The sequence below is a fragment of the Mus pahari genome, chromosome 17 (genome assembly GCF_900095145.1).
Source record: "Mus pahari chromosome 17, PAHARI_EIJ_v1.1, whole genome shotgun sequence".
NCBI lineage: Eukaryota > Metazoa > Chordata > Mammalia > Rodentia > Muridae > Mus > Mus pahari.
Genome location: NC_034606.1, coordinates 37,866,844 through 37,881,464, shown reverse-complemented (window position 1 = coordinate 37,881,464; position 14,621 = coordinate 37,866,844). Strand labels below are relative to the sequence as shown.

Here is a 14,621-nt window from a genome sequence, read left to right as displayed (position 1 = left end):
GAGAGAGAGAGAGAGAGAGAGAGAGAGAGAGAGAGAGAGAGAGAGAGAGAGAGAGAGAGAGATCTCACTAGCTGGGCTCAAAATTGACGACAACCTCTTTTGTGATTTCAAGGGATCTAGGACATGTTTGCAAAAAAACCTTTGGCTCTCTGGAGATGATACATCTGTCTGCTTCAGGCTGATGGGAGTAGAAAGAGAATTTGGGGTTTCCGTGAGGCCAAAATATGAATGTCAAGTTTAGGAAAGCACCTGTTTCACCAAGTACTTTGTTAGTAAGGAAGAGGTTTGGGTTGTCCTGGGTGCTCAGGAGGAGGTGATACTTAAGTAGGTAGAGGGTCAGTGACAGCATTGTTGGTGTCACAAGCTTGAGTGACACCCATATGCACGGACATGGAGACAGGGTGAGTGACGGAAGTCAGGGGAACAGTGAGCTTACTAAAGTGGGACTGAGGGCTTGAATAGACCTCAGTCCAAGGAAGATACACACACAATAGGCTGACAGGAGAGGAGACGAAACTAGGTCTACATTAACCTAAGCTGCAGTGAAACATGGCCTTACTCCATAGGACAACTGTTACCACAAAAAGTGGAAATGACAATCGGTGAGAAAAAAAACAGAACCACGTGTGTGTTAGCTGAAGGGTCAAGTGGCATATCGCTGCGTTGAGGGATCTTGTGACCCCTCAGAAAGTTGAATGTAGAGTAAATGTATCATGCAGAAATTTTACCCTCCACCTGCCTCAAATAGACAAAAGCAAGGCAGTGGCATCATGCCCTCGGTTATAGCAACATTTTCACTAGGAGGAGGTGGGAGCAAGCCTCATGCTCACTGCTGACACCTCCAGCAGCCAGGCCACACAGGGGAGCTCTGCTTAGCCTTTAAAAGGGAGGCAACTGGGTGCAAACTCTAGCAGGTTGACCCTCAAGAGCATTTTGATAAATGAATTAAGCCAATCACCAGTTACCCAAGGCTCCTAGAGTAGTCAGCTACATACAGACCGCATGTAGGAAGATTGCCAGGGACCAGGGTGGGGTTGGTGGGATGTGGAAGTGGGCAGGTAGTTTGCAGAGGGTACAGAGGTTTCTTTTGGGAAGACAAGGATGGTTCTGCAGATGAACTCATCTGTTCATCTCTGGTGACCATGTGCCAACAGAATGACATGGAATGCTAAGAACCTGTGCCTTCAAAGAGTTAAAAAGGTGGCTTTGATAGGGATATTTTCTCTCAATAAGTCATCCTTTGGCTTGAAGCTGTTGTTTTTTTGTTTTTGTTTTTGTTGTTGTTGTTTTTTTCTTCAAAATAAATCCAGTCCTTAAAGTTCAACAATAAATGGTATCCATGCTCATTTCTTGTTCTAAGCCCCGATGCCAGTGGGTTAGCTTGCACAGCAGGAAAAGAATTTAGTGTGTAGTTTCTTCTTGATTCTCTGTGAAAGTCTAAAGAGGCCAGTACTGTTGCCATCACTATTTACTGGTTGGTGGGCTCAGGCTGAGAATGGCAAGCCGAGGTTCAGTGCCCCAGATCCATGGTACCAAACTGGCTATCAGATGGCAACTCCAGCTTCTCTCCTCCCACCCCCACCCCCCAACCCCCCCAGGCTGCATAGACTCTGCCGAGTGCCTCCCTTCAACATGTCCTCTCTCTGATAGAAGGTGCATGAAAGTAGTTTCTTTTGATTTTTAAAAAGCCTGAAGGCTATGTCTGCCTCCTCATTGCAAGGAAGTGGGTCAGTGGCAGCAGTCAGTGTGGGATAAGCGCACCGCACTGGGTGACTGCGGGACCTGGGGGAGGAGGTCTGGATAGTTTTACGTTGATATGACACAAGTTAGAGTCCCTGGAGAGGGCAGACCTCAACTGAGAAAGGGCCTCAGTAAGATGGCTATAGGGAGGTCCATAGGGTATTTTCTTAATTAGTGATTGCCTTGGAAGCCACCCCTGCCGTGTGGGTTGGGGCACCCCCGGGCAGGTGGTCCCCCTCCACGGCCCCACATCAGCTCCTGCCTACAGGTCCCTGTCCTGCCTGTGTTCCTGTCCTGACTTCCTTCAGGGATGGACTATGATATGGAAACATAAGCCAAATCAACCCTTTCCTCCCCAAGTTGCCCTGGCCATGGGGCTTTGTCACAGCAATGATACTCCTAAGACAAGAGCTAAGTATAGGCACCTCCTTCTAGCCTCCTGGAAACATGGCTTCTTGTCACACTGGCCAGGGAACAGTGAGCACAGACGCCATCCAGTGCCGTAGCACGTACGTACGTACGTGGAGGCCCTGACACAGCGGTGCCAGTGCTAAGCTCACACACGGTGCCCAACATCTGTTTGCGTTGCTGCTTCTGGAAAGTCCAGGTGTGTTGGGAGCCTTCTCTACTCTTCCTTGACACGCAGTGGACATGGATCAGGGATGTGGAACCCTGCTGTTATGTTCTGCTCTGTTTCCTGTGCTTTTGGTGCTGTGGTCTGGGAGGCAGGAAGGTTTGCCTGCACGCTTTCCTCTAAGTTCTATCTGCATAGTTTATTATTAATAAGTATGAGAGAGAGAGAGAAAGGGAGGGAGAAAAGGAGGGAGGGAAAGAGAGGGGGGAGAGAGGGAGGGATGGAAGGAGAGGGAGGGATGGAAGGAGAGGGAGGGAGGGAGGGAGGGAGGGAGAGAGAGAGAGAGAGAGAGAGAGAGAGAGAGAGAGACATACAGACAAACAGACAGACAGGTGTCTGAGGAGTCCAGAGAGGATGTTAGATTCCCTGGAGCTGGAGCTACAAGTAGAAGTGAGTCGCCAGACTTGGGTGCTGAGAAAAGAACTCAGGTCCTCTGGGAGAGCAATTCAGGCCCTTATCTGCTGAGCCACCTCTCTGGCCTGTAACAGCAATGTCGGACTGTATAATGAATGCTTCTGACTTGGCCAGCCATGGGAAGTCTCTGTTTTGATTTATTCCCTGTAAGAACTTCACTGCAGTTCTTTGCTCCCGACCCTGCAGAGTCAGACGTTGGCTAGCTGTTGCCCCAGGCCCCCCCTCCCCCTGTCGTCAGCACCTGTTTGAGGACCCCGCTGGAGAAGTTCTCATCATTTTAGTCAGGAGTTAGCTAGGCTGAGACTTCTTGTTACCATGACTACTCCCTGTGTCCCCCAGGCTACAGATCCCTGCAGAGTTGCCTTGTACTGAGTTGGGGTGCATGCGTGTGTGTGTGTGTGTGTGTGTGTGTGTGTGTGTGTGTGTGTGCGCGTGCGCGCGCGCCAGCTTTGCTATCATGCATCCCCTCTGTCCTTTTATTCCCTTGCTTGCATGCAGGGCCATGGGCCTGCTCTCGCTGTCCCTCCTGTGAGGCCCTACAGGACTCTGAGGCTGGTATCACAGTCCTGAAGGACTTACCTCATACGCTCATCCCTCTTTAGTCTCAGGTAGATGCAGTTCATCATCACAGGTCTTGCCTGTGGCTTCTTAGTACCTTTTCCTCTTTCACCACAGCCACCCACTGTCCAGTGTGCTGGCAAGTGCTGGGTGTGAGTCTTCTCCCTGATACAGCAGCACTGTAATTCCAAACAATGGTGTGTGTGTGTGTGTGTGTGTGTGTGTGTGTAGGGGGCTTGTTCAGCATTCCCAAGAATGCCTCTCGATACCTTATTATTGTCTCTGTATCTTGTCTCCACCTTAACCCTATCCCCCTGCCCCCCATGCCCTTTGTCTGGGTTGCTCTCTCTCAGCATCCAGAGATCTCACCTCAAAGGAAAGGATGGCCATATATGACCAGACTGGGCTGGGGTGGGATTTCAGTGTCTCACCTTCCCCGTGTTGGTTGAATGCTTCCTGCATGCCTGTATCATCCAGCAAGGGGTGGTCTTCCCTCCTATTTCCCGTCGTCCTTTGCAGGAGCCCTCAGTTGTGGAGGCCCCAGGGAAGAGGTGAGGGGGGGGTAGGGCATCCCGTTGGAAGCCCCGTTAGCTTTAGCCACCCACCCTCTTTGTACTGATGCCTCTTGCTCATTTGGATGCCACCTGCCACTTCTTCATCCCGTGTCCCCCGTTTCTGGTGCAGCAGCCCTGCCCGGTCCCTCTGGAAGGGCCTCCACTGTACTTCCCTCTGACCTCTCAGGCTTTTGTCACAATCAGCCCAGGAGTGGAAGTTGCCGTCTAGTTCCTGCTTGGAAGCTGTCCTTCCCTGCCGCCTACTAATGCATAGTCACTGTGTTTTCTCCGTGAGTAGTAAAGCCCCTTGTACTTGTATAACAGCTGAGGACTGTTCATGCCTTTGGTGCCACGGGAAAAATGGTGCCAGGGGCACAGCACGAGCCGAGGCCGTTGCTTGATCTCATCATGTGGGACTGTCTTAAGACACTCTCTGCCTGACTGCTGGCATGGAAACTCACCTACTTGAGGGTACTGATTCGGTCTTTGGTTTAACTTTTTAGACTCTGGAAGCTGTCCTGAACTTCAAGTACTCCGGAGGCCCAGGCCACGTGGAAGGGTATTACAGGAACCTCTCCCTGGGACTACACGTGGAAGTCGAGCCCTCTGTGTTTTTTACCCGAGTCAGCACACTTCCAGCAACCAGGTAACCAGGCTGGGGGTAGGGGGGTATCTCATGTCATCCTGTCCCCCTGCTCAGCAGAACCGTGCCTTGGGCAGGGCAGCGGTCCTTGGTGTTAGTGGGCAGCAGGAGTGGGCTGGCAGGGACGCTGTGCTAACAGTCCTTGTGGGGGCCTTTCCGGGGCAGGTGCTTCTCCCTGGTCTGACTGCCCCTTCTTCAACCCGGGCTGAACCGTTGCGTATACTTGGCACTCCCAGAGGAGTTCATCCTTGTTCTTTGTGATGCTTCTATGACTGGTGAGATGAATGTTTTGTCTCAGGGTTCACCATTCAGCACCAGGAGGACCTAGCTCAGCATAATATCATCTCATTCTGCACAGGGAATGGTGCCTCCCCCCACCCCCCACCCTCAGTCCCTCCTCAGTTCTTACGAAGAAAGAGAAGGTGGGTTTGTCTACTTCCAGGTCACACATGCGGTAAAAAGGGCCGTTGTTTTTCTTTTAGGTAGGAGGTGACAGTTCTTCATTTCACACTCAGACCCTATAGTGGCACCAGTGCTTCCAAGGAGCCCTAAGGCCAGTTTAGAGGCCTCCTCAAACACATGCAGCCCCCTAGAGAGTATGGACACATCTTCACTGAACGCCAGGTTGCCAGGCTTGGCTGTGGCTGGCATATTTGCAGAGATGGTGGGCGAGGTCAGGACTGTGTATGCTTAATCCTGCGAACAGCGGTCACGACTAACACTTAACCTGCCTGCCTTTGGCTCTCACAAAGAGCACCCTGGCCTGAGCTGTTTATTCCTCCCATTGATTCTATAGGGTGAAGTGGAGGTATGGTGTCCATCATAATGCTGACAGAAAATTCCATTTAAGTGGATCTATCTCACTTTTCCCCCAGCCACTGGAGAAAAGCTTCGGCAAGAATTAATAGCTTATCTGGGCCTTTTAGCATCTCTTTTCATCATCTATCACTCCTTTGGTCCTCACTGCCAAGGTGGCTTCTGTTTGAATTTGTATAAAGCTTTAAAGCTCCTGCCTCCAGGGCAGATTTGGCTAGTGTGCCGACAGACAGCCGGGTGTTAGGGTGTGCCAAGCCTTCCTTCCACACATGGCTCTGCTGCATCGTGTCTGCCTTTCCCACCCTGACGGCTCATCTGCTGCCACTGCCCTTCAGGACTCCTCAGATGTGGCACAGCTTGCCACACATTCTCCTTTATGCCACACTGACGTGTGGCTGCCACATCATGACCTCTGTAGCTATCAATGGTGACTTAAGGTAGAAGTGGAATTGGATGTTGGATGAAGCACCACTTTGGTCTGTGTTACCAGCCTGTGACCTTCATATTCTCTTCTTTTGCCTGGTGTATTTTTCTTCCCAGCTCTTGGGTTTGAGAGTTCATTTCTGCTCTTCCTTTTTCATTATCCCTAAATCTAGCTGATCACAAAATCCTGGGATCGAATTTCACTTTCTCTGGATCACTCTGGCCCCTGTGTATCTTTAACTCCATGTAGAGTTGATCATTTGGGTCCTTGGCTTGTCTCCAGCTCCAACCTGGCTCACAGAAAGGTCCATTCCTGAGGAGACTGTGTTCAGAGTCCCTCAGTCTCTGTTCAGGACAGATCTCTCTCTCCCTGCTTCTCCCTGCTTCTCCCTGCATTCCTCCCGAGTTCTGTAATAACCACTTAGCCCCTTACAGACTGAGCCTGTGTCAAGGCAGGTCACTTCTAGGGGTTTCCACTGCATCTTTCTCCTAAAAGTGTTCTTTTTATTAAGCTACCACTCTTTTTATTTAATTCTTTGGAAAACATCTGCTTTCCATTGAGATCTGTGTTAGCATTTCTATAGAATGTAGAATGTAGGGGTGTGTGTGTATGTGTGTGTGTGTGTGTGTGTGTATACATGTGTGTGTATGTATGTATGTATGTATGTATGTATGTATGTGTGTGTCCCTGTCCCATGCTTTCCTCATTTGTCTAACACATCACATGGTCAGATCCCTGGAAGCTCTTCTGCCCTGTTTCTGGCCAGCCTCCCCAAATGCCCAGTGCATTGTACTGTCTCTATGGGAAAAGGGGCAGACAGAGCAATGTCTTGGCTTTTATCAGCCTGATAGGAGTTTGCCACCTAGAATCAGCATGGGATAGGAACACAAATCTACACACAGGAGTGGCAGGGCAATGGAACATCAGTTCAGTGGGTAAACAGAGAAGGCCCGAGCCCCCCCTGGGCTGGGGGTGGGGAAGGAGAGGAGGAAAGAGCAAGAGTGGACAGGAGAAAAAAAGCAGTCGCAGACCTCCGTGTCTGTGTCCAAAGCTGCCCCTGTGTAGACCCAGCACTGTGCTGCACCGTAGAGCTTTCTAGACCCTGTAAGACAGCAAGGCACTATGCCTCTTACAAGAAACCACATCAAATGTGCAAGTTGGTATAGACTTATTAATATTGAACATGTAGCCTTTCAGAAGAAAGAGATAGGAACATTTGTAATGTTTGAAGAATTGGGTTCTCAATAGCACACAACAGTCCTAAGTATATACCTAAAAACATAGTTTCAAAATAAAACTGGCACACAAAGGAGAGAGACAGATGGTAACATGGCCGAACTGACTGTTTAAGCATCCTTCCCAGAGGGTCTGATAGGACATGTAGACAAAATAGAACAAAGCCCACAGGAAAGCTGTAACCAATCTAGACAGTCTTTTTTTTTTTTTTTTAACGCTTTTTTCAGTTTTTTTTTCCAATTTTTATTAGGTATTTACTTCATTTACATTTCAAATGCTATCCCCAAAGTCCCCTATACCCCCCCTTATCCACCCACTCCCCCTTCTTGGCCCTGGTGTTCCCCTGTACTGGGGCGTATGAAGTTTGCAAGACCAAGGGGCCTCTCTTCCCAATGATGGCTGACTAGGCCATCTTCTGCTACATATGCAGCTAGAGACACGAGCTCTGGGGGTGCTAGTTAGTTCATATTGTTGTTCCACCCCTTCATCTCCTTGGGTACTTTCTCTAGCTCCTCCATTGGAGGCCCTGTGTTGCATCCAATAGCGGACTGTGAGCATCCACTTCTGTGTTTGCCAGGCACTGGCATAACCTCACAAGAGACAGCTATATCGGGGTCCTTTCAGCAAAATCTTGCTGGTGTAAGTAATAGTGTCTGCGTTTGGTGACTGATTATGGGATGGACCCCTGGGTGGGGCAGTTTTTGGATGATCCATCCTTTCGTCTCAGCTCCAAACTTTGTTTCTGTAACCCCTTCCATGGGAGTTTTGTTCCCCATTCTAAGAAGGGGCGAAGTGTCCACATTTTGGTCTTCCTTCCTCTTGAGTTTCATGTGTTTTATAAATTATATCTTGGTTTCAGGGCTAATATCCACTTATCAGTGAGTGCATATTATGTGAGTTNTTTNGTGATTGGGTTACCTNACTCAGGATGATNCCCTNCAGATNCATCNATTTGCNNANNAATTTCATAAATTCATTGTTTTTAATAGCTGAGTAGTATTCCATTGTGTAAATGTACCACATTTTCTGTATCCATTCCTCTGTTGAGGGACATCGTGGTTCTTTCTATCTTCTGGCTATTATAAATAAGACTGCTATGAACATAGTGGAGCATGTGTTCTTATTACCAGTTGGAACAGCTTCAGGATATATGCCCAGAAGAGGTATTGCTGGTTCCTCCGGTAGTACTATGTTCAATTTTCTGAGGAACNGCCAGACTGATTTCCAGAGTGGTTTTACAAGCTTGCAGTCCCACCAACAATGGAGGAGTGTTCCTCTTTCTCCACATCCTCACCAGCATCTGCTGTTACCTGAATTTTTGATCTTCGCCATTCTGACTGGTGTGAGGTGGAATCTCAAGATTGTTTTGATTTCCATTTCCCTGATGATTAAGGATGTTGAACATTTTTTGAGGTGTTTCTCAGCCATTCAATATTCCTCAGTTGAGAATTCTTTGTTTAGTTCTGTGCCCTATTTTTTAATGGGGTTATTTGGTTTTCTGGAGTCCGTCTTCTTGAGTTCTTTATATATAATGGATATTAGTCCCCTATCTGATTTAGGATTGGTAAAGGTCCTTTCCCAATCTGTTGGTGGCCTTTTTGTCTTACTGACAGTGTCTTTTGCCTTACAGAAGCTTTGAAATTTTAAGAAAATTTGTCAATTCTCTATTTACAGCAGCAGCCTTTACATTTCTTTTCAGGATTTTTTTCCCCTGTGCCCATATCTTCGAGGCTTTTCCCCACTTTCTCCTCTATAAGTTTCAGTGTCTCTGGTTTTATGTGGAGTTCCTTGATCCACTTAGACTTGACCTTAGTACAAGGAGATAAGAATGGATCAATTCTCATTCTTCTAATCCCCATCAAAATTCCAACTCAATTCCTCAATGAGTTAGAAAGGGCAATTTGCAAATTCATCTGGAATAACAAAATACCTAGGATAGCAAAAACTCTTCTCAATGATAACAACCAGTTGTGCCAGCACCATTTGTTGAAAATACTGTCTTTTTCCCGCTGCCCATTTTCTCCCTACCTATTCAATATAGTACTTGAAGTCCTAGCCAGAGCAATCCAACAACAAAAGGAGATCAAGGGGATCCAAATTGGAAAATATCATTATTTGCAGATATGATAGTATACATAAGTGACCGTAAAAATTCCACCAGAGAACTCCTAAACCTGATAAACAGCTTCAGTGCAGTAGCTGGATATAAAATTAGCTCAAACAAATCAATGGCCTTTCTCTACACAAAGGATAAACAGGATGAGAAAGAAATTAGGGAAACAACACCCTTCACAATAGTCACAAATAATATAAAATACCTTGGTGTGACTCTAACTAAGGAAGTGAAAGATCTGTATAACAAGAACTTCAAGTCTCTGAAGAAAGAAATCAAAGAAGATCTCAGAAGATGGAAAGATCTTCCATGCTCATGGACTGGCAGGATCAACATTGTAAAAATGGCTATCTTGCCAAAAGCAATCTACAGATTCAATGCAATCCCCATCAAAATTCCAACTCAATTCCTCAATGAGTTAGAAAGGGCAATTTGCAAATTCATCTGGAAGAACAAAATACCTAGGATAGCAAAAACTCTTCTCAATGATAAAAGAATCTCTGGGGGAATCACTATGCCTGATCTAAAAATGCACTACAGAGCAATTGTGATAAAAACTGCATGGTACTGGTATAGTGACAGACAGGTAGACCAATGGAATAGAATTGAAGACCCAGAAATGAACCCAATCTAGACATTCTTAACCAGCCCACCTAATTGTTGTTATGGAAGAGTGACTGTTTACACTAGAAATGGATGGCTTGACATCAGTGATGTGGCTTCTGAAATACAGAGAAGAGTTCAGCACTCCCGGAGTGAATAGAAGAAATTATAGAGAAGAATGTACATCGCTAAAATGGGTAGTGAAAGAGAAATTGTGGATTCAGTGGAACCAAAGGCTGATACTTTAAAGAGATTAATGATAGAATTATCATAACTAGGGCAATGAGGGGGGAATCACAAATTTCAAGTACAAAAGATGTGGCATTCTGGGGGGGGGGGGGTTGTACACACTGTGTGTTTAAAGTGTAAGAGAGTACTGTAGCACTCCCAGTGAGTTTGACAACTTAGGCACAGTGGATCAATGTTTTGAAGGCCGGAGAGTGGACAGAGTAGTAAAACTAACCGAAGACGAGCAGAGCGTGTGAGCAGAGCGTGTGAGCAGAGCGTGTGAGTAGACTTTCGATTAGAAAGTTCCCACAAAGCATGCTGTGGGCCCAGGTGGCTTCTCCAGTAGATCATTCAGCCTTTCAGAAAGCAAGCACAGTGCCCTCGCGGAGGCTCGTTTAGGAGCAGGCATGGAGGAGTCCCTCTTGGCCCCAGCCTCACCATGCTGCTACTTTCCAGAGACATCACATCACAGCGAGAAAGGAACTTCAGGCCAGCAGCCTCAAATGTTCAAAGGCTGAACTGGACAACAAAGTACAAATCAATTTTAGCTATATAGAAGGTATGTATAGTATAGCACTAACAAATCCAGTTTATCCAGTTTAGTTTTAAGCACTGAAAAAAAAAAATCAACCATTGGCATTTATCTCATTAGCAAAACAAAGAGGAAAACTGGCGTTTAGCTGGGAACTCTATAAACTAGGGTCCATGAGATCTCAGCATGAGAAAGACCTGGGCAGAGAGTGTAGGGGGTTGCTGTTGTCGCAGGGCAAGCCTGCGCAATCTCTCCATGAGCAGGATCCAGGCAAATCGTCCTCTGTAAGCCCTCCACAGTCCTATGTCCCTGGAAGTCCTATAGGGCAATAAGGTTTAAAAAAGTAAAAAAGAATTAAAGACCTAAAAATTAGGAATGAATAGTAAGACCTGTCACCACTCACATGTCCCGCCACTGCATAGTACATACATGCAGTCAGCTAGATTCCTGTTTATCAGCAACAAACAGTTGGAAATTTAAAGATTAAAATAGAAAGTAATGTTTTGATAAAAACCAAAACAGAAAGCCCAGGGCTAAAGTTATAAACATGTGACTTCCATCTCGGTGTCAGGACGCGAGGAAGAGACTTAAATACCTGGTGGAGGTGTGGGTGATGTGGCCAGAAGTGTTGGATCTTGCCAAGAGTTGAGTTTCCTCTATATTAGCTAAATTCAAGCCAATCCCAATCAAAATCTTAACACTATTTACTAACACTGCCATTTTAAATCAGACACTTGCAAGTTGTTGTTAAAAATATCTTGAAATAGTAGAACCAGAGGTTCTAAACTTGACCTAAAGGAACAAAGTTGGAGGAACTGGGTATGTGATTTTAAGCCTTATGGAAAGATATAGTTAGTAGTCGAGAGAGTGTCGTTGGCACCAATGTGGACTAGAGGTTAGTGTACCCAAGTATGACAAGACAATTCATAAATAGACCTGAACGAATGTCCACCACCAATGACTTTCAGCAGGATGCAAAGCCATAGTTAGGAAGAAGTGCAGAGCCTTGGCTTTCTCCTCCAAGGAGACAGCAAAGCAACTTCCTGACTTGGGGCCAAAGATTTCTTAGATGGACCCAGAACTTGCTAACTATAAAATGAAATGTTGATAAATAATCAATTTCATGAAAACTGAAACCTTACACTCGGGCTGGCTCGATGATGCAGACGGGTGGGAACTTTTACTTCGGGAGCCAGATGACTAAATTTAACCCTTGGGATTCACGTAAACTGCTGGGTTCTGTGCGTCACCCCGGAGACCCCAGCCTTCCTGTGCTGAGATGGCAGCTCGTGGGTTAGGTATACGTACAGGCATGTAGCCTGCAGTATGCAGGATCTGGCAGCAGGAACGTGGAGAGAGACTGCCTCAACAAAGTGGAAGACAAGAAATTCCTCCTGAAGGCTAGTCCCTGATTCTATATGTGTGATGTGGCATGTTGCATGCCTAAGGGCTTTTTCTAAATAGAAGAAACAAATCACACACACACACACACACACACACACACACACACATACACACACACCCCTTATACTCACTAAAAGGCAAGACATAAAATATCTTGCAGCATCCATTTTTAAATGGCCACAGTCACCTGAAACATGTTCTACATCACTAATTGTTAGAGGGGCACAAAACAAACTCATAATTAGGTACCATTGTATACTCCCCAGAATGGCTAACATGAAGTGCTGACAGCATTAAATGTCGGTTAGGATGGGGTTAAACTGGAATCTGTGGGCATTTGAATTTGCCAGCAGATCTCCTCAGGGCCTTTAAACACTTACCTCCCCAGTGAGCTTCCAGTTTTACTTCTGCATGCTTTATTTTAGAGAACTATAATATATATGTGTGTATATGTACACACACACACACACACACATGAATGAATTGTGCAAGAAGTTATATAACAGCGTTACTTTCAATAACTGCAGTGTGGAGACAACACTGAATACCTGTCAGCAGGAGAATGGGTGAGCCATCTTTGGGATCTACAATCCCACGGGGAGATACTGCTCAGAAACAAAATGAACTTCCAGAACATGCTGCCAGTCAAAGTCTGTGCTCACAGTTGCAGGCAGCGATACCCTCTCTATGGCCAGAGTGCTCTGGGCAGTAGGTGACTGTGGTTTCAGGTGGGTGGGTGGGTGGGAGGAGATGGGCAGGGAACGGATTAGGGTCTCTTCCTACCACAGTTTTCCTAGGCTTTGGCCATGATACTTCCTCTCCCTAAGGAAGACCTTAGCTTTAGGCAGATCAAGTTCATTAGTCACCTCAGAGGACAGTGTCTTTCTGCTTCAGAGTCCAGTGTGTGTGTGTGTGTGTGTGTGTGTGTGTGTGTGTGCGCTGTCCCGAGACTTGGATGGCATAAAAACCCATCAATCTATCTTGCACTTCACCCATCCCATGTAAGTTATCCCTTGATTTAAAAAAAAAAATAATGTTCAGATATAAAACTATGTGTATAACCATAGAGGACACTTAATTTTTATGGGAGAGATCAGGAATGTGGGAGCTAGGATGTTACAGTGTTCAGCCCCGGGCCCAGCCCAGGTGAGGACTCTGAGAAGTGCAAGGCCTTGATGACCGGCTCTGAGTTTTAAGACTGGCAGAGTGGGAGCCAAGCTGAAGTTCTGTTTTCCTTAGCAGAGTCTATGTGCATCTCTGGCACCTGGCATTAGCGGTGTATTGAAGTGGCGTGCTTCGGTGCATTATGAATTCATTGTGTGCTCTGTGCTCACAGGTGAGGATTGTTCTGTCAGACTCCTGCTGGGCGAGAGTTCTGCACATCTCACTTTCAAAGCCAGGCCCTTCCCAACACACTTGGACTGCAGACGAGGCCGGGGATGGGTGTTGTCGGTTTCTCTCTGGCGTGTGTAGCTTGCTGGTGACAGTTGCATCTAGGTTTCCTCACTTCAGAGATAACTGTGTGCTCGATAGCTAGATGACTACCTGCATGTCAGAGCTTACATGGAAGGGTCAGACTGATTTTAGTGCAGACAGAAGCCGAATATGTCAAAAGATCACCCTGGTGTTGGACCAGTTGCGCTGTGGAGCCCAGATGCAAATGTGTGTGGGTCATTTGCCTCCAGAATTGCCAGAAATTCCATCCCTGTCATTTCTGCAGGTGTGTGTGTGTGTGTGTGTGTGTGTGTATGCACATGCATTGCATATATGAGTGTTCACATGTATGTGAGGTCGTCAGAAGGGGATGTCAGACATCTGCTCTATCACAGTCTACTTTGTTCCCCTGAAACGGTGTCTCTAACTAAACTTGAAGCTAAGCTGGCAGCCAGCAAGCCCCCCAGTGATCCTCCTGTGTCTGTCCCTGCCCCTTGGCACGGAGGTTACGGGAAGGTATTGCAATGCCCAGCCAAACAAACCCGGGCTCTAGGAAATCCAAACATCCAGGTTCAGGCTTTTGCGCTTGAGTAGCAAGCACTGCTCCCATCCGACTCATCCCTGCCACCCCCTTTCCTGGTAGTTTTGATGTGGCAGTGTTCTGGAAGGGAAAGGGGAAAGAGAAATAAATGATCCTGTTCTCTTCCCCCAAAGTCCCTGGAGATGAGTAGCTCCCCGTGGAGCGGGTGTGGGGGTGGGGGATGTTGCACTTGTTCTGTACATCAGCATGCAAGGGCTTGGGTCTACCTGAGCTCTCAGCACCATACTGTAGCTTTGGGCCTCATTTAGTGAACTCTGTCATACAGAGACCTAGCTCTGATTCCTTCTGCTTCACACATGCCTTCACGAGAGGTTGCAGTTTCAGGGGGTCCTTTACTGAGAGAACATCTCTGCTGTGTCCATTTCACCAGGGAGAGAGGAGGTTCAAATTATTGAAGAGCGGGCCATTTTCCCCAAATGCCATAGAACAGTACAGGTGACAGACAGGATACTCTCTCTCCCTCTCCCTCTTCCTCTTTCCCCTCCCTCTCCCTCTGCCTCCCTCCCTCACCCCCTCCTGGGTGTACATTGGTCTCAGCTGACTTACAGTTGGAAGATCAATTACTTCTGAGATTCACATTTTACACTGAGCTGCCTGGTAGTGTTCTTAGGCACTGGACTCTAATGGATCAGGCCACCCCACCCCTGTCTAACAGCTGTGCTTCCCTCTCTCCCAAGGAGCAATTTC

At 47.0% G+C, this 14,621-nt stretch overlaps 1 protein-coding gene across 5 annotated transcripts in view; it reads left to right on the top strand.

Moving 5' to 3' along the window:
• Positions 1-14,621, top strand: part of Trappc9 (trafficking protein particle complex 9) — a 476,366-nt gene that overhangs the window by 302,638 nt on the left and 159,107 nt on the right. For all 5 annotated transcript variants that reach the window (XM_029547720.1, XM_029547718.1, XM_029547722.1 and 2 more), the window contains one exon: positions 4,404-4,546. In XM_029547720.1, coding sequence (XP_029403580.1) covers positions 4,404-4,546 — 143 coding nt within the window. The remainder of the gene's footprint in view (positions 1-4,403; positions 4,547-14,621) is intronic.